At 41.0% G+C, this 20,234-nt stretch overlaps 1 protein-coding gene across 2 annotated transcripts; it reads left to right on the top strand.

The window, feature by feature from the left end:
- Positions 1-625: 625 nt before the first annotated feature.
- Positions 626-19,924, top strand: dcbld2 (discoidin, CUB and LCCL domain containing 2). Of its 2 annotated transcripts, none has more exons than XM_040149329.1 (15): positions 626-997; positions 3,236-3,460; positions 4,672-4,809; positions 9,552-9,603; positions 9,687-9,759; positions 13,149-13,282; positions 13,643-13,683; positions 13,925-14,140; positions 15,190-15,314; positions 15,986-16,133; positions 16,242-16,379; positions 16,480-16,573; positions 16,677-16,726; positions 16,820-16,954; positions 18,461-19,924. In XM_040149329.1, the coding sequence occupies exons 1-15, from the start codon at positions 895-897 to the stop codon at positions 18,877-18,879; spliced, it is 2,091 nt and encodes a 696-aa protein (XP_040005263.1). In that variant the 5' UTR covers positions 626-894; the 3' UTR covers positions 18,880-19,924. The 2 variants fall into 2 exon arrangements, with proteins under 2 accessions (XP_040005263.1, XP_040005265.1); XM_040149331.1 differs by lacking the exon at positions 626-997 and adding an exon at positions 1,406-1,518.
- The last annotated feature ends 310 nt before the right edge of the window (positions 19,925-20,234 follow it).

The raw sequence follows: 20,234 nt of genomic DNA, 5'->3' as shown, positions 1-20,234 counted from the left end.
CATAATGGGTTAATTGTTTAAGTTTTTTCTTTAACTAAAATAATAATAATAATAATAATAAGATAATAATAATAATAATAACAATAAAGCTAAAGTGGTACTAACTGCAAATGTTCCTATAGGTGTGACAGTAAACTGAATATCTTTGGGTTTCGGACAGTTGGTCGGGTAAAACAAGACACTGAAAGACTTGGCCTATGGGGAAATTTATTTCCTTTACATTCCTTTAAATAAAACACACTGTATTTAGAAATACATGCACATAGGCACTGTACAAAATAATTTAATAACAGTCCTAAAGCAAAAATAAAAATTGAAACTTTGAGACACTGCCCCCCGACAAAACCAGGGCCACAAGACTCACAAGACTGGAGTTTTAAATTCATGAATTTACATGCAGTTTTTATAAAATGAACCTGGGGATGTTGGGCCCCCTTTGGTCGTTGGTAAATCTGGGGTCGTTGATTCAGACCACTTGGGGGACTCGGGTCTCCCAGATCCAGATCGGGAGGAGGAGCCTCAGTAGAGGAAGTAGCTCCACAGACTGGATGTGTGTGTGTGTGTGTGTGTGTGTGTGTGTGTGTGTGTGTGTGTGTGTGTGTGTGTGTGTGTGTGTGTGTGTGTGTGTGTCCGTCCGTGAGTGAGTGTAAGTATGTATGTATGTGTGTGTGTGTGTGTGTATGTGTGTGTGGAGCAGCTACCTCCATAGTGAGAGTGTCGCTAACCACTGGACTGTGAAACGAGAAGTAAAAGGACATCCACGGGAGGATCTCGCTCTCGAGAAATCGGAAGATTAGTAGACATATATTTTTTTGTTCTCATTTTCCTCGGTACAGGTTGAAGCGGTGCAGCCGGTCCCGAAGCGAGCAGTATGCATTCAGACTGCAGGCTGCTATGGGCAGAGCGGTAATGGTGGGCAGGGGACCGACAGGGGCCGGGGTTCTCGTCCTGTCGATTCTCATCATTCTCACCACGGAGAGCTGCCGAGCGCAGAAAGGTTGGTGCCACACGGCCGCGGTGACAACCGGAGGAGCCGAGTACAGCCACAGCCACAGACGCATGCGGCCATGCTGGTTTAAAGTGTGTACGCGGACGTTTTTAGGCGTTGAGAGATAAGCGTACGGTTAGCGGACGGTGTATTGTTATTGTCCGCCAAACTTAAACCTACCTTACATGGCCGTGTGTACGTGGAGTTCCGCTGGGTTTACACCGCTTGCCGCCGCCCGTCATGGTGTTTTTTGGCGAAAGACGGGTGTAGTTAAACCAGGCAAACTGGTTCTGAAAAGCTGTGATTGCAAAGGAGTAACTGCAGATTTGTGGATCAGTTGCTTGCTGAATTGTCATGTGGCTTATGAAGGATTTGTTAAAAGTTTAAATTCACAGCCCGTTTCTCATTTGCGTTCTCTCACAAGCTAGCTACCTCCAAATTGCTAGATTTTTCAATGGAGTCTGGCTTTAAGTTCCCCGTGTACGAGACAACAGCTCATTTGGGAGCTTGTGGCCTTGTTGTCCTTCCAGGTAGCCCAGTTTGGATTTTTACCGTGAACCTAATTCTACAGCCACGGCAAAAACATAATAGGTTTTGATTGGAGACGGTTTGTTTTACACCACATTGTTCCTAAATACGAACATTTGGCATGTTTTCGGAGTCGACAGCCAGCCTCAGGTGGTCGGAGGTTGGGGGGTAGGGGAAGTAGCTAGTGGGGGTATGACTGTAAACACGTGGACACAGTTCGTCATAACTTTAAATTTCACATGACTTATAATTGATTGTTCTCACATTAATTGTCTCATGTTGTATAGATAGAGGTTGAGGGATGTGTTTCTAATGAAATGAAGTCGTATTTCGGTTTGTTTTTTTTGGGGAGGGGGGGGCATGAGGTGTAACTTCAGGAGCTCCTGCGTAATACCATGCAGTTGTTCAGGAACATTTGGGAGTCAGAGAGAGGGGAGGCAGTTTTGTTTTTGTCCTGTTCATCTGGATAGTGTCCACTGAGGGGCTCTTACATAACTCTAGGCCGACAGAACATCCACTTAGCACCATGAAGCGTGACTGTTGAGTGTTATCTCAGAGCCATGGGCCCACAACATCCACAGACACCATGTCTCTGCTCTCTTGACAACTCAGAGCTCAGACCAGACGAAAAAACAAACCTCCTCCTTAACAATCCTGAGGTCATAGTTGTTGTAACTTTGAATTTAAGAGGCATTAAACCGTCGTTAAATTTTAATTATGTGCTATTTATCTGCTAGAAACAAATATAATCAGAAAGCGGCTTCTTAGATTTTAAGTTTTGGTCAGAATTAGTTGATGTTCTGTGCAGCGCAGCCAAAAGTTTTGACTGGCTGTAAAACCCAAGGCCAACCAAATGCTAATACCAATCTGCTGAACTCAATTATTACATGACATTACATTAATTTGACATATGCTTTTATCCAAAGCAAATTACATTCCTTTAACCCCACATTCGTGCACAATTAGGGCTTCAGTGTCTCGCTCAAGGAGACCTCAACATGTGGACGGGAGTCACACCTCCGACCCCGTGATTCAAGCTACAGCCAACCCAGATATCTCTCACCTACTACACTTCAGGGCCTAGTCTAAAGTTGTTTAAGCCAGTTGCATTTACACTTACCTGATGTCCTGACCTGCAGAAAGAAACGCGAACAAATCCCAAACATGCAAAGCCTTGTGAAAGAAGAACAAATGTCGGAATATGGCTGCAACTAACCGTCATTTACATCATCGATTAATCTGCTGAGTATTTTTCCCATTGACTGAATCATCTTTTTGTCTTTAAAATTTCAGAAAATGCTAAATGTCCAACCCGAATTTCCTGAGTCCTAGGCGACATCAGATGCCTCCTTTTTCCGAGCAACAACAACAGCCCTAAACCCAATGATATTCATTATACAATGATATAAATAAAGAAAAGCAGCAAGTTCTCACAAAGTGGAGGAGTTGGATACAGAGAACATTTAGAATTTGTGCTTCAAAATAGTAAGCATAATAAACAAATAATGAACAGTGTGTGTTCCAATTTACATGGCTGTATTACTATTATTATAATGTATTGTTCATTAATTAAATTAGAAAAAAGTACCAAAATTGAATTTGTTTCATAAATCTTGATTTAAAAATCTGAAATCAGCAAAACTCTTGGTTCGAGCTGGTTCTTCCCGCCTCCTTTTCCCTGAACCTGTTGTTGTGGTTGTTGTTTGTGTTGCCCTGCAGGTGATGGCTGTGGTCCCAGTGTGCTTGGCCCCAGCAGTGGGACTCTGTCCTCTCTGGGTTACCCGGTGACATACCCCAACAACACGGTGTGTGAGTGGGAGATCAGTGTGCCGCGCGGCAACCGGATCCACTTTCGCTTTGCCGAGCTGGACATAGAGAACAGCGACTGCCAGGTCAACTACCTCCGCCTCTACAACGGCATTGGACCCGAGAGGAGTGAGATTGGTGAGGCTGACAAGTAGCCACTGGAGTAGACTGGAACTGGTTTGAGGGAGACCATCTCTTTTCTCTCTATTCAGCGTGATCAGACATCTCTTGAACTGAATGTTTATCATTATCTCCAATACTTGCTTGACTGTCTGTATGTTAACATAGACAGAAGGAACCAAATTATTTGGAGAAATTAGGTTATGTCAGAAAATCGGAGAAGGTATTAACATGATCTGCCATAACCTGGTTGAATAGTTCCTTTTAAGTAGTCTGGGAAAAGGTAGGATTGTAGCTGCGCTTCACTGTGAGAATATTTGAGTGTTTTCGGGTGATTTCTTGAAATGCTCCGGACTTAAAAGTATAGTCCATGGGTATCCGCAGGCTGTAAAATGTCTTGAAAAGCATTGAATTTAGTCACCTCAAAATGGAATTAAAAAGGCTTAAATCTAATGTACAAAAGTCTTAAATATTTTCTGTTGCCTGCCATAGTAAGTATTGTTGGTTAGAAAATGGTTTTGAAATGTGATTGCAGGCTATCAGGAGATGGATTATACATATAAACTAAAAGTGAGGTTGTTGCAATAGTGTATTGTTTGTGCAGGCGACCTTTTTTGTGGAGTTTCAGTGGGCACCATCAGACCCTGTAGCAAACGCCGTCACTACAGCGATTTACAGTAGCTATAAAGCAGATTAACTTATTATTGGAAAGTGTCAATTTTAGGAAAAAAAAAAAAAAGCTAAAAAATGCATAATCCATCCATCCATTTTCTGCTGCCTGTCTGGGTCCAGGTCATGTTAATTAAATTAATTATATAACTACAAATTACTGTTATATACTGCTTGGAAGTACTGGAAAAATGTGATCTAATAATAAATAATTATCGACTATATGGTTCCTAGTGGTTTTCCATCATACTTTAGCTGGTATGAATGTGAAATGGGTGTTAAATTACGTTCTGTGTGGTACCGAAAAGTAATTTAAAAGTCTTAAATTTAACTTGGTGTCGTCCTGCCCCAGATCTTATGGGAAACACGCTGTTGTGATGTACAGCCCGGGTATTCACATCAGCGACTATTCGAGGATTCTTGCTATATAATTATCCAATATAACGCTTGCCGAATGGCATGTTTGTTGTTATATATGTTAAACTAAACAGGCTTGTTTGAGTAACCAGAAACCTGTATCTCCTCTGTCTTTTCCTGTGGCTGCCTGTGCTGTTTGACAGTGAAGTACTGCGGTTTGGGCCTGAAGGTCAAAGAGCTGATCGAGTCCGCTGGCAACCAGGCCACTGTCCAGTTCATGAGTGGGACCCACCACACCGGACGTGGATTCCACCTGTCCTACGCCACCACTGAACACACAGGTAAAAAGATCTCAGCCTACTCACCTGATTGTGTCTCATCTGTTGATCAGCCGTAGGTCCCAGCCTGCAGGGGCTACAGGAATGATGTTTCGTTGAAGTCATCTCATTGTCGAGCCTGGTTACCTTTCTGTTTTGGCCGTGGGTGTAAAAGTTGCTTTGGAGATCGTGTGTGGCTGTATAAGTCACAGCTGTTCCACTCTGCACCACATCCCTATGTTTTTATCAGTTCTGAAGTAATTAGATTGTCCTGGAAAGACTTCAGATCTTTAATGTGTGTGTTTCTCAGAAAGCTGGCAACTTAATCAGTGTTGTTGGATGAAAACTTTATATCTCTTCTTATGTCCACTTTGAGGACCATCAAAAACAGCTTTGTCTGTGGCTTGATCACTGTGCAGTTTTGGGTTTTCAGGAGGTTCATACTCTCAGGCTTTGTAGGAATTCATGAAGCCAGGTTTCATCCTGTGGTCTGATATTTTTTTTTTTTTCCAAGTTGAAACATGAAATTATGGAAATTGGAGCTAACAAATGTTTTGACAGCAACACGTCTCTGTTGGTCATAAAACAAAAGTCTTGGACAAAGTCAAAACTGGATCCTGCTTTTGGCATTAGAGGAAAAGTTAAATCACTAAAGTCAGTGGGATTAATCATCTTAGGGCCATGGATTTTTGCACAAATTTTCATGGTAAACCATCCAATAGTTAGATGATAGATAGCGAGTGTGCGACATTGCCGTCCCCAGAGCCATGTTGCTTTTGCTCTGGATAACAAAAAGTGTTTTTTTGAGGTGAAGTGGAAAGTGCTGTCTTTTCTATTTGGGTTGACAACATTATGGATCTAGTCTAATTATTCTTGGGTAAATTCGGATCAGGACTGACTATCCTCCGGGCTCTTTTGGATTAGGTGTCTTTTTGAAAATTACTTTATTCATGTCGGGTTTGGGGTATGTTTTCCCACTGTTCCATTTTGGATTGGTTCCAAAGTTTTGTACCTCTGAATCACATTTCAGGAAAAACAACATGGTGTGTTTTATAAAACGCTGTTGTATTTTCTGTTTTGTTAATGTGTTTTGTCATCAGGGCCAACGTATGTTATTGGATCAAAGAAGATGTCTGTGGTTAATAAAATGAAAAAGAGAGTGACCAATTAAGTTGAGTTGAATGGAGAACTGTGTCTGTTGTTTTTTGGTTGTGATACTCGAGGGGCAAATGAGAGGAGCATTTACAATGTGGTGTTTGCTCGCCATTGAGTGTGTATTTAAACACACACGGCAGATAGGGTGCTGCTCTGTGGAGAATGGTATATTCTGATCAGCCGCATATCTGGAATTCCTGCTGCAGTCTGCAGGGTCATCATGCTTACGGGTATCGTTTCCAATTATTGTTTTGTTTTTTGGTTTTTCTTTCCACTAAATGAGAGAACAGACAGTACTGAACAGAGAGCACCGGCCGCCTTCTGACACCAGGTGTTCATACCTGTTTAACAGCCTTCCACGTCTACAGATGCTAAATGGGAAGAGAGATCCAGTTTATTGTTACCGTATTTGTCGTTTATTTGTTGTCGTTTGGGTTTCAGAGGAGTGTGGCTTGTAAAACATACCAGAGAGGGATAGAGGCAGACAGACATTTCAGGAAGTGAGAAGAGTCAATGACAACATGAAGCCAGTGGAGGGGAATGATAGCATGGGCGAGAGAGGAAGTGAGAGTAACAGAGTGGAAAGTGATAATATTTGGTGGTTTTATTATAAGGTTTGCCCTCTGTGAGAAGCCGCCAGCTGCTCTCTAATGCGATATCGCTTTTACCGTAGAAGTGCCATAATTAAGTTGCATGTGATAGTGATGTGATGTGATTACTATGTGAGAGGGAGTTTCTGTCACCCAATCCTAACAGTGGTTTGTAGATGAAAATAATCAGTGGATATCAAGGACTTTTATGATTCATCAAAATCAGTAGTGACTCATCATTACTGTAGGAAATTAGGTTAACATGAACTGTGGTCTGTACAGTATTTACACTCAGGTACAGCTGTACAGTCTAACACAGTACATTACAACAGCCCTGCCACAACATTTACCTGTAAGAAGTTTATAATGTTCAGTTTTTGGTGCCATTGATGTAAATGTAAAAATTCAATTATATATTTATTACTGAGGCCATAGCCAAAGGTGTTGTTGTCCAGGGCTGCATTATATTGAGATGTGTCTCTAATCATTTGTCCTCCCTATTTACGTGAGGGGCGCAGAATATTAGAAGCACCTCACAGTATTAGGCAGTCCAGTACAACACTATCACTAAGTATAACCCAAGTGCTAAAACGTATCATGGAAATGTAACACCTCTCTTGACGGTGTCAACGGACTCTGAACATCATGAAAATATACTTTTTGGCAGAACAGGTGTGTTGGATTGCATTAGACTGTGCAGGTGTACCTAATAAAGTGGACACTGGATGAATGGAGGCAACAGTTTTTCAAACACAGCCAATATTGGCCAACTAGATCACGTTCTGTGCTTACAGCACCATACATGCAGTAATGCAGCCCAACTACTAAACCAGTAGTGGAGCTAGGAGCGTTTACTTCCACCTGTCAGCAAGGAAATGGAGCACATGCTACATTGACCGGTTTTTCTGTGTGATGAAATGTTTAGGAAGGGATTCATATCTTTTTTTCAACAAAATCAGTAACAAAATAAAACAAAAACTGAGTGGGGTTTGCCCATGATGATATGCAAGTAACACTGACAACATTCTACATGCCATTTAGGATGTTATTCATAAAAATAAAAGGTCTTGAATTGCTTAAATGCCCAATTCATAATGTCCTAATATTCAAAACTAAGTAAATATTCACATCCATGGTTAAAGACTTTGAGTTACAGATTAAACATCAACATGTTGTATTGCTCAACTGATTATAATTGGAAATAAATGTTTCTCTGCTGTGTTTACAAACATAACTAATAGAGAGAGAGAGAGAACAGGCTTAAACCAAAACACATGATGATGAAGAAGCATGTTTAATCACAAACAGACGGCATCAGGTCTTCTGGTGCATCTTGTCTTGGCTCATCATTTAGTGTACCAGACGCTCGGCGATCAAGAAGTAACTAATTAGCTGCATTTTAGTTTAATCTGATTTGTTTTTTCGAAGAATCAGTAATTTTGAAAAATGTCAAAAATAGTGAAAAAAAATGGCCATTAACTTTCCCTGAGGGCAAGATGATGCTTGTTTTCATCTGACCAACAGTCCAAAACCCAAAGATTTTTGATTTAACAAAGACATAAACTGGAGGAAAGGAGCAAATCCTGACATTTGAAAACCTGGAACAGTAGAACTTTGGCATTTTTGTCTTGATAAATCACTGGAATGAATAATAAATTATGAAAGTTGTTGACAGTTCATTTTCTGTTGCTTGACTAATTGATAAGTTGATTCATTGACTTTAGCACTCATTCTGTAATTTGCATACTTAATGCAGACCTTCCACAGAACACTTAATAGACTTAATGAAAAATAGCAACATGTCATCTGAGTTTCTAGGCTGATTTACAAAAACAAAATGAACCCTGACTTCTCAAATGCATCACTTTTTTTTTTTTTTGTTTGTTTGTTTTTTGGCCGAAATGAGCTTAGAGGGCCTTTGCACAAATAACCCAGGGGGGAAAAATGGTTTATGTGGGATCTGCTTTGATTAAATAAAACAAAAAAAGATTAAGGCCAAACTTTGGTATAGATATAATTCATCTGATACAAACTGCCCCCCCCCCAAGCTATTGTACTGTAGTACTGTGGTAGCCCATAAGGCAGTGAAATAGATTTTGAGGTCTTAAAATTGGCACTCTATCTCTTTAATAAGAATGATGTTGGTAAGCACTGTGATTTCTGTTTTTGAAGGGCTCGCTTTGTTTTGTGGAAAATATTCAGTGACTTCAGATAAATGGATGAAGCCACAAGAAGAGGAAAGCAGTGACGTGGCCGCAGGAGGAAAATAATTGATTTGCCTCCCATTGTGACTGAATCACAATGGGAGGCAAACAAGTCCGTCAATGAGTCCATCTAATTTTTCCACCAAAGTACTGATGCAAGTTTTTTTTTTTTGTGGTCCAGCTAAGTAAATCAGTCACCATGGCGACCTGTGGGGGTTTGGGGTATTTGTTAGTTTGACTCACAGGTTGGTTTACGGGATATATTGGTTTTTTGATAATGTGGTCAAGACTCACAGAGAATGAACACCACCACAGGGTTTACATAGAATTCCCAGCAGCCCACACCATCCTGTTGGACATATGCGGTGTGCTTCGACACCGAAACACTCATGTCATTAGGAACCCCCAACACACCCTCACATTCGTATGCAGTACGCCTTTGATGTGTTTAGGGTTGAGCTGAAACAATTGGGTAGTCGACACAAAATCATTTCTTCATGTAATTTTTTAAGCGGCTTCTCCAATTTGAATATTTTCTGGTTTCCTTGGTCTTCGATGATATTAAACTGAATATCTTGGGGTTTTGGACTGCTGGTTGGACTGCTGGTTGGACAAAACAAACAATTTAAATGTTTCAACTTGGGCAGTGGGAAGTTTCGATGGGCATTTTCAACCATTCTTTGACATTTTAAAGACGAATGCTCACATTTGAGAAAGTGGAACCAGCAATTAAATGACTGAAACGATTAGTGGTTGCCATTAAGTTTGTGTCAGTCTGTGACAAACCAATTCTGACATTGTTTCTTTGCCCTTGCAGATCTAATCACCTGCCTGGACAAAGGAACTGATTTCCCAGAGGCAGAGTTCAGGTAAACAACGTTTGCTTTGTGAACATATTTGTGCTGTGATCAAGCTGTCAGACACACAATGTGTATTTTCTCTCTCTCCTTAGTAAATACTGTCCAGCGGGCTGCCTGACATCTACTGAGGAGATTTCTGGAACTATACCAAATGGATACAGAGAGGTGAGTACATACAGTATATTTTTGCACGCACTGCAGGATTTTTTTTCTTTTTGTGGTGGTCGCTATTTTCAGCATCACATTTCCAGGTGGGTCATGGTGCCCCCATTGGTCTCAACCCCCAGAGTAAACCCACACGAACCACCGCATCATCAGTGTTTGCTTACTCATATTTTCATCCATTACTGTGCTGCAAGTTGGCATATCTTTCACTTTGATTCAGTAAGGGCCTCCTTTTATTTCCCGTGTAAACGGGCCCCCGCTCCGCGCTATGCGAGTCCTGGGCTGATGACCTCACAAGCACCCCCGCTGCGTGTGAGGTCATGGGTGCCAAGTCTCTGGCTGATGACCTCATGTTCAGAGCTTGAGGTTTTTGTTGGACGGGAGGGAGGGGTGTTGCTGGCTGATGGGAGGACAGGGAGGAGTGTGAGGGTGTGCTTCAGGGAGTGAAGCGCCCCACAGGAACAGAGGAGGGGCAGGGTCAGTGGGTGAAAGGGAGGTGAGATAATAGTTTGGCCGAAAATAATAACCCTCTAATCCAGTCCAGCTGCAAGAGGGTGCCGAGCAGAGCTGTGTGTTGGGGGTGTGTGTGTTCTGTAGAGGCAAAAGGCTGGAGAGTTAGTCAGTGTGATTGAGAAGTTGGAGAAAACCTTTGCGTATGCATGCCTTGGTTTTCTGTGTATGTATGAATGTGATTCATTGATGCTTGTGTTTTGGGGGTCTGCTGTATCATTAGGCTGTAATATGATAGTGATTTTGGAGGCCTGATAATGTATTATGCATTCTTGAGTCTGTATCACATAGGGATCAGCTGCCCCACCCAGACAGACAGACCAGCTTTTCAGCTTTCTTTCTCTTTCTGCCTCAGTATCTTTCTTTCTTCTGTGATGGTTTTTCTTTTTTATTTCCATCATCACATCCATCATGTGTTGTGTGTGTGTGTGTTCCTTGTGCAGTTTCAGGGGGGGCGGGGCGATTTGGGTGTAATGTGTTTGTGTTGTGTTTGTGTGTTTTGGTGGGCTTAGGATGTAGTACGTGTTTTTGGGAAGTTCAAGAGTCACAGGGCAAGTGTTGATTGCCTGTGGCAGCATGTGACTGCTGTGCATGTGTGTGAGAGTGTGTGCGAATACATGTGTACATGTGCTTGTCACTCTCTGGGTCACTACAGTTTTCCCACAATCTCGTCGGCTGTGAATTCCAGTGTGGGCCTTTTCCAGTAATAAAATTCCACCTCACTCAAGCAGCTGTTCATGGAAAGGAGCTTGTGGCCAGAGAGGATTCAGGTTTTGTCCTTTTCCCAGTGATGTGGCAGCAGGTTTGGACAGGAATGCAGCCGGCTGTGAATCATTACCAATGCCACTCGGTGTTCTCTCTGCAGAGAAGTGACTTCATGCTGACTCATCGGCCTTTATCTGCCTCAGTCTGAAGGTTGAGAGCTGACAGTAGTGTCTGTTTCCTTTCACTTACCTGCAAACGGTCCCAAATGGTACAGTACTGTTTAATAAAAGTACAGGTTCAGTCAGTATTAGGCATATCGCCCATATGAACACTGAAACAGTTTTAGCTTGCCGTAATCATTCCTCAAGCTCCTAGTGGCCATTCAGAGATCGCTTCCCTAACATGCTCCCAATGTAAGCGATGGGGGACAGAATCTACACTCCTTCAGCGCAAAAGATATTGAAAAGTTTATCTGAAGTTAATATGATGCTTCAACCATTCGAGTTAAACAGATCAAGTGGATATCTTCCAAAGTTTTAGTCTTTTTAGTACAAAATGCCCTCATTTTGTTACTATGCTTCCACTGCCGCTCATCAAGCGAACACAAAGAAGGAATTTTAGAATTAAAAAGACACTCACGTTTTGATTTGAATAACTCAGAATGACTAAGTCTCATAAGCTTCAGATAAATACATTTTTGCACAAAACGAGGACTAAAGATTTTGTCACTTAATTTGAAAGCATGTTAGAAAGGGATATCTAAATGTTCAGCATGAAAAGGGAGGAATGATTACAGCAACCAAAACCTGTTTCAATCTTTGTATAAGGGCACATGACTATTGTTTTAAGACAGACTTCAAAAATGATCAACCTATCCTTGAGCATCCCAACCTATTGGCCATTTTTCAGCACAGGAACTTTTCCAGGAACGGTTTTTAGGACCTCTTGAACTTCGCCTGCATTTCTGCCACAGATACCTAGCGCCAGTATTGACTCCTTCCAAATAATGCCTACACCTGAGGTAGTACTCTTCAAAGATTTAGGGCTGGGCAATTGTGGAGAAAACGGTTGATCATGAAATATGTCATTTTCTTCGTAATAGCAATATAGATATCGCTGTCTGGTACATTTTCTGGGAAATCAATTTAAAAAACTTTAAATGTGTAAAATAACTATAATCGACCTGATACTAGATTTTTGATGGAGATACTGATTTAGATATTTGGGAGTTTAAAAAATCTGATAACGATATATTTGCCGATTTAGTAATTTTTTAAAAACATGAACATAAAACATAAATAACAATCTTAATAGAGATCCCTTAGATGTGTTTTTTTTTTTTAAAGAATTGTAAACAAGATACATATTGAGTGGGCTGTTTTACAGCTAAAAATATAAACTCATCAGTGCTCTCTGGTGGACAAATTATGTAAAGGACACTGTTAAATGCCTAGATGATCTCAAACCTAGTTTGGCATTTCCTCACTGCAATTTCTTGTTGCTGATGCTGATATATCTGCAATAAGCTATTATGGGCCTATCTGTCAAGCTCTTTTTGTTCCAATCCAGCTTATTAAATACAAACCAAGGCACTACATTTAATCACATTAATGCAAAAATTGTATAAAGTCCAATATGGCCATTAAGAAGTCCTAATCATTGATTTACAACATTGCCTACAATGGACTAATACACCACACACAGGCCTCGAGCCTGCTACAACATGTGTTCATCATTCATTCAGGCTGTAAAAGCAAACACTGGCAGCAAAGTATCAGTATTAGGACTTGTGATGGGAATTTCTTGTAATGCTGCGGATTTAAAAAATAAATAAATAAATTTGCAGCCAACTTCGTGACAGGCCTGATAACAGAGAGTGTGTGGACTATCGCAGAACAAACTTAAGTTTACAGCATATACTGAAGTAGACAAATAACCAGAAACAGTGAACGTCAGTGTGACAACTGTCTTGCTCTTTTGGTGATCTCCCTTTCCACCGTTGCACATCTCCTTACCAACATCCGATCAAACATCACACACTCACACACAAGTAAATCTGTCCAATAATTCTGTCTTGGTGGTCAGATGCAGTGGAAAACTATGTTATGTTAATTGGAAAGGTACACACGCAGGGTCTCTGTATAATCTCTGTTTCCTCTTCTCTCGCTCTGCAGTCGTCTCCTCTGTGCTTGGCAGCCGTCCATGCAGGCGTGGTGTCCAACGCTGTGGGAGGGAGGATCAGCGTGGTCAGCAGCAAGGGCATCCCTCATTATGAGGGCTCACTGGCAAACAACGTCACTTCCACTGGGTAAGAACTTCAGGCACTACAGCTCACAAAACCTGCCTCCCTCTGTTCTTCATTTACTTGTAGTTTGCTCCCACTATTTAATCGTAGGTGCTTTTGTTTCTGTCTCTTAAAGAAACAACTTTGCATTTAGCAGTGTTTATTTTAAATTTAGCAGAATGGGAATCTGACTTTTCATCAACAGTACAAAAACAGGTCAAAATCATGTTACACAAAGTTTCAACACAAAAACTTGTTTTTTAAAATTCCTTTTGAGGGAGTCAAAATATTGGCACTTTGTGGTAAAAATGGTTAAAAACTGACTGAAAACAATGAATTTTTATGTACTATATGTGTCCTCTAATCTTACACTTCTCTCCTTAGAGGAACTTTGTCAAACAGCCTCTTCACCTTCAGGACCAATGGTGAGTTTTTCTGATTTATTTTTTAGTTTTGTTTTTTCTATAAAGCACCATTACGAGGTATAATAGGTTTGCTGGGAGAAGTCCTTTAAATGTTTCGATTTGGAGCAGGAATCCCTCATCCAAATGAAACTGTGGAATTACATACACTTTAAAAGAAGTTATATTAAGACCTGCTAAATCTCATTGTTTCCCAAATATTTTAAATTTTTATTAATGATAGTAATATTGTCTGTGTTTGCAGGCTGCTACGGGACGCTGGGATTGGAGTCTGGTGGTGTTGCAGACACTCAGCTCTCTGCTTCATCTGTGTGGGAGTGGAACAACGTCTTTGGTCAGCACAGTGAGTGGGTGCCATCAGGGGCACGCCTCAAAAAGGCCGGGCTGCCCTGGGCGCCTTCTCAGAGTGACCAGCAGCAGTGGCTGCAGGTCGATCTCAAGAGGGAGAAGAGGATAACAGGTACACAATCACAAATATACCTTGATATAAAAATATACTCTCACTGATACTACTATACACTTTAACAACTATCTTTAATTAAACTGTAAGCCAAGAATAAGGCTCTCCAGCAAAATTTTCCCTAAGGTTTTACCATACTTGTTCATTTTTAGGAGTGGCAGAATCACACGATTGGTCCACCAATTTTGGTCCAAACTGATTTCATGAAATATTGAGTGTGTGCTCTGGAGACAAAACCCTAAAAAAAAAAGAAATTCAATGTGATTGAGAAGCTAGAGAAAACGTCTTTGTTGAATGCTCTGTGGACGGCAGTGTCAGTTGGTCCACCACTTTGATCCAGGCTGAAATATCTCAAAAGCTACTCGATGGATTGCCATGAAATTTTGCTCATTCATTCATAGTCCCCAGAGGAGAAATCCTACTGGCTTGGATGATCCCCTGACTTTTTCTCTAGTTTTCTCTAGTTTACTCAACAGTAAGCAGTTAATTGAGATTTTGGACACTTACTATTCGTCATTTTGCGTCATCACTGACAGGGTTGCACAACGGTAATTTTCACTTTAATAAAATGCGACATATTACACTTTGGCAGGAAGTAGCGTACATGACATGGACACTACTTTTTTTGTTCAATTGTGTGATTTTTGGGGCACCATATAGTGTATTTATTTATTTATGCCAAAATGGCAGCGTAAGATGGGTATCACATAGTTACATAAGGACACACATCACTCGTTAACAACAATCCCATCTAGCGCAACAAAATAGAACGTAAGACACATGGGAGATAACACTTGGCTATTTAAAACAATTACATTCCTCATGAAACGTTTTTTAAATGTGATGCTCGAGGATGTCTTCTGTGAAGGCAGCGTTTCCAGATAAAGATTTACACACTCAATCTCATCTCAATTCAAATTAAGCGGTAGACGGTAAACAAAGCGCACGTTACAGTAAGTAGGGAGTAGTATCAGACACAGCCTCAGTCTTGTTTAAGCTTAGGGTCAAGTCAGCTGTCATCTTCTTGTTTCTGCCATCTTCCCAACCAGGCATCATCACCACAGGCTCTAACCTGAGAGAGTATCAGTACTATATTTCAGCATACCGGGTCCTGTACAGTAACGATGGCCAGCAATGGTACATCTACAAGGAAACAAATTCTACACAAGACAAGGTAATACAATCACAAAATCAATAAACCATGCTTGCTCAACTGTTACGTCATTGGCTTTTATTCTTTTTTTTTTTCTTCTTTTTTTTCCTTCAAAGTAGTGCAAATGGACAAAAATGTCACTTTAGAAGGCTGCAGGGACACATACTTGAATTGTTTCCATAGCAACTGGTATCGACGAAGAGATGTTTATGGCAGGAAATGAGAGCAGTCAGTGGTTTGAGTTAAGTGCTGTGGTAGACAAGTCAGGGCACTTGGGCATTAATAATGAATGGATATGGATTTAGTGGCCAGGTTGTTAGGCTGGAACTGCTGTCTACAAGCTGCTTTATGCTGGGATTCTCACAGGCTCTTATTGTGTCGAGGAAAGTAGTAATTAGCTTGCCAAGTTGGAAAACAATCAGCTTATGGCTTATAGTGCATTTGTTCACACTTTTATTTGGTTGTTTGCTGCAACTATTTCGATCAATGCACGATGTCCTCTTGTGTTTGTGTGTTTTCTGCCCTCTACTGTAAACTAAATTTCCCCTCGAGGGACAATAAAGAACTCTTGAACAGTCTGAGACAAGAAATTGCTCTGATAAACTTTTTTTCTTCAAAAATACTACCACTGGCCTACAGTCAGGTTTTAATCTCTGGCCCAAGTAAGACAATTTGTTCTCATTTTATGGTAGATTTTCCAAGGTAATATCAACTACCTGCATGAGGTGAGGAATAACTTCATACCTCCAATTGAGGCCCGGTTTGTGAGGATAAATCCCACTTTATGGCACCAGAGAATCGCACTCAAGTTGGAGCTGCTCGGCTGCCAAATTCCTGCAGGTAAACAAACTTGGTTGAATGGGAAATAAATAAATATCCCATAATAAGAGACTTGTATGTTCCAAGAATCTAAGATGTGAGTTTTTTTTTGGGTTGTTTTTTGGACAGTGAAGCCGGGGCGAAGGACTACACCCACTATTCGTCATAGTCCACCTCCTGTGGGTACAAAACGCCCACCTCACCTTGGCCAAACCACACACACCCCAGACATAAGGAACACCACTATGCCTCCCCACACCAGCAAAGGTGCGTCAATCCTTCAGTAAAAAGAAAAAAAAAAGAGCTTGTTTGATCCCTAAGAGAGACAATTTTCATCTGGTGCTTATTGTAGTATCTTTGCTCTTAGATGTGGCGCTGGCAGCAGTTCTGGTTCCGGTGTTGGCCATGGTTCTGACTGCTCTCATCTTGACTGTGGTTTGTGCTTGGCACTGGAGGAACAGGTGTGTATTCTTCTCGTTATCATGTGTTAATGAAAAAAAGGGGAAAAAGCCTCTTAAAAACTTCAGTTTTTGCCTCCATTTCTCTATTTTTCCCTGTTCACAGGAAGAAGAGCTCTGAAGGAACATATGATCTTCCTCACTGGGATCGCACAGGTATGTCTCATCACTCTGCATTATAGGCTCTCAGCTCTGTATGTGAGAGTTTGCTGGTACAGCTCTGTGCATTTCTTTCTGCTTCTACTGTAGACTGGTGGAAGAGCATGAAGCAGCTGCTGCCTTCTAAGATGGTGGAGACTGAGGATTCGGTTCGGTACAGCAGCAGCGAGGTGGGTCGGCTAACAGGGAGAGATGCTGTACCGAGACTACATGCTGAGCCTGCAGGTAAACACTGTCCAACATGGTGACTATTGAAATAATCAACTGTTCTTACTGCAAGCAGCTTGTTTTTTTTTTTTTTTTGTTTCTTGACAGGTGTTTTCATTGTTTCTTTGTAGGGTACTTGGCAGCTATTAAAGGTACCCTGTTGAGTGTTAATTGTGAAAAAAACAAAAAAAATTTACATTCAGTGTTTGTCACTGAAATGTGTGTATCCTTACAGCACAACAAAAAAGCTGAGTGCATTTCTTTTCTCGTAAAACTTTGCAAAACTTTTATCCCCGAAAGTTGTGAAACCTCTCCAGCTATACTGTCTTAAAAAGGACATTACAGCCTACAGCCGCCAACTATTGTATACAGAAATGTGTGGAAATAAGAAATGCACTCCACTGTTCTTGTTTGACATGGCTAGTCTCTGAGGTAAACACCAGTAACATCGGCAATGATTTAAAGGTGCACAGTGGAGTTTTCTTGTAAACAAAAAACTTCTTACATTCGGCATTTCTTTCCAAATCACATTGTGTGTTTCTTTGAGGTCTAACAAAAGTGTTGAATGCAAGCTTTAAAACATCCATAAACAAAGCAATGTTTTTGTACTCAAAAATGTACATTGCTCACATCCATGTTTACTGCTACAGCTTGTACTCTTCTTCTTAACTGCATTTGTTGGCAGGTGGTTACACTTACTGCCACCATGTGTTGATGAGGGTTAATAGCGTGAAACTGGTAGCAGGAATATGTATCATGTCACTTGCATGCTCATGGACATGCATTTTGGTCCTTGTATACATGCACACTACAAGGTAACGGAGACCTACTTGTAAAAATACTGCTCTATAGTGCCACTGGTGGTCAAATACGTCACAGGGTGCCTTTGACATGCAGGCCTACCTAATAACGGATCAGATGTTTCACGCAAAAGTCAGAGTTCTCCAAAAACAGCTAGCTTTGACATACCAAACTAACACTAGCTCAATTTGTTTACTTTATGTATGTAACCTACATTTAGTGTGATTTAATGCGTGTGAAAATGAATACAAACCTGAGAATGTAGATAGGTTAAGTTGACATCCAGTAGTCCATGTGATAGGAACAATACAAGACCTTCTTATGGCATTGCTCTTAAGTGCGATAGTGACCAGAATCTCAATGAGGAATCTTTTTAATTGTTAAATCATGGCTTTTTTGTTTTAATATTTCCTTTTATGTAATGTCGCATCAATTATCATCAATAAGTCAAAGTATCTGCATACTTTGGGTCTTTTAAGCAAATGCAAAAGGCACAGAAGACTACATGCATACTCCCGTTTTTCTTTAAATACACTACACTTTCTTTTTTTGCACTGAAATGTGATTGTTGCCCACAACCGAGTTTCTTTAGTTGTGCAGCTTTATAGAAACTGGGCTTCTGGAGAATTGTTTGGAATATTGCAGAATGTTTAGACACCAGATTACCTATAAACTGTAAGATATCCCTGGTTATTAATATACTGTAACATGCTGTCTTTTCAGAATATGCTCAGCCGCTAGTGAGTGGTGTTACAACATTAGGTGCACGTTCAACCTTTAAACCAGACGAGGGGCCTGACCCAGGATACTCAGATCCGGACCTGTACGATGCCCCCATCTCACCAGATGTATACCACGCCTATGCAGAACCCCTGCCAGCTTCGGGATCTGAATATGCCACACCCATTGTGGTTGATATGGGTTGCCACCCGTCAGGGGGCTCCTCTTTGAACCAGCCCACCACTGTGTGTAGTTTCATGGGGGCCGGGCCCACCTCCCTTCACACAGGGACAGACAGTGGCCAGTCAGGGAGGTCGGCGTACGATACACCGAAGAATGCCACTGGACAGGTCACACCCACTGAGGATCTGACTTATCAGGTACCTCAGAGTTGCACTCCGAAGCCAACGGGACAGAGCTGAAGAGTCGGGATGCACATGGCCTTAATGTGGCCCATTGCTCAGCACAACCCGACGGACAAAGATGGAGGGTTGCTTAAGTGGGAGGAGGTGTGAACCTGCGAGTCCTGGGGACTGGGCTTGAGTCTTGAATGAACACTACCTTAGCTTTAGATTCATCTGGAGATGTCTGTATTGCCTAATTGTCTCTGCATGGCCACAATCTGCTTGTGTAGTGCCATTACAGTCCTATCACTGAAACCACAAAGATGAATGTGTTTGTGCCAGGTGTGAGAGTCGGAGGGATGAAAAGGAGAAAGCTGACTACTATTTGATAAAGACTTTGTCCCTGTTCTGTGATTCTTAGTAGTTCTTGCATTCTGTGAAACTGTGATCTCCATTATTCCATTATTATTCTGTTACATACTAAACCAGGTTTAACTGCAATGTGCCTCATGATTTACTTTAATCAAATCAAAGGGTTCTCTTACTGAATTAACTGCATGTTGCATTAAGTACCCCACATTCAAGGTCAAAGAATTTTTCCTTTCTAGAGAAACTCTAGTTTTACATGGTACGTTTTGTCTTACTTTGTTTAAAAGCATGACTTGAAATTTTGTATAGTTCTAGTAATTCCATTATTGCAAATCTGTTAAAACTCTCAAGTGACTTACTGATATTTATTTTATTTCACATCCTGCTGATAAGGAGAGACTCTCATTCAAAAATGCCCCACCACTACCCTCACTGACTACAGATCCAAAAATTGTGGTTGCACTGTTGTAGACACCTTACTTCAAGAGGCTTAAAGGGAGAACCAGTCATCAGTGAACCTCCCAAAGAGAAAATACTTTTTTTTAGTATTGGAGACCAAATGTTGCCTTTTCTGTGTTTATGCAATGTTGATTCACAGCAGATTTTAATTTCACAATCGTGCCAACTTTGCAGGTTTAGCCAACTAAACATTAAAGCAGTCTTAATATAGGAGAAAAAAAAAAAACATTTTTAAAAGACCTAGAGGATTTTCTAGCAAAAAGGTACAGAGAGAGGAGGTAGATTGGTAAATCTGTTACAGCTGATAATTCGTAAAGTTTCCTTTGTGTTTATTTGTGCATCGTGATTGTCTCGTGTTGAAATGGGTGTTTAATCTGTCCTAATGCATTTGAGTGTGACTTGTTCCTTCCTTGTACCTATGTGCATCAACATCTGTATGTGTGGTAAGCTGTTTCCATATTTCAGTCCTGTGTGTTTGTTTTATGGACTGGTGATGATGTGGCTTATAGTTGTAGTAGGATGTGTTCATTGTCTGTCTGTAGCACCAGTAGACTGCATTCCTCTCCTGTCCACCTGTGGTACTGACCTGACCAAACAACGTGGCA

Source organism: Xiphias gladius, chromosome 16 (assembly GCF_016859285.1).
Source record: "Xiphias gladius isolate SHS-SW01 ecotype Sanya breed wild chromosome 16, ASM1685928v1, whole genome shotgun sequence".
Classification (NCBI taxonomy): domain Eukaryota; kingdom Metazoa; phylum Chordata; class Actinopteri; order Istiophoriformes; family Xiphiidae; genus Xiphias; species Xiphias gladius.
Note: the sequence above shows the minus strand (reverse complement) of the source record. Positions and strands in the feature narration are given on the sequence as shown.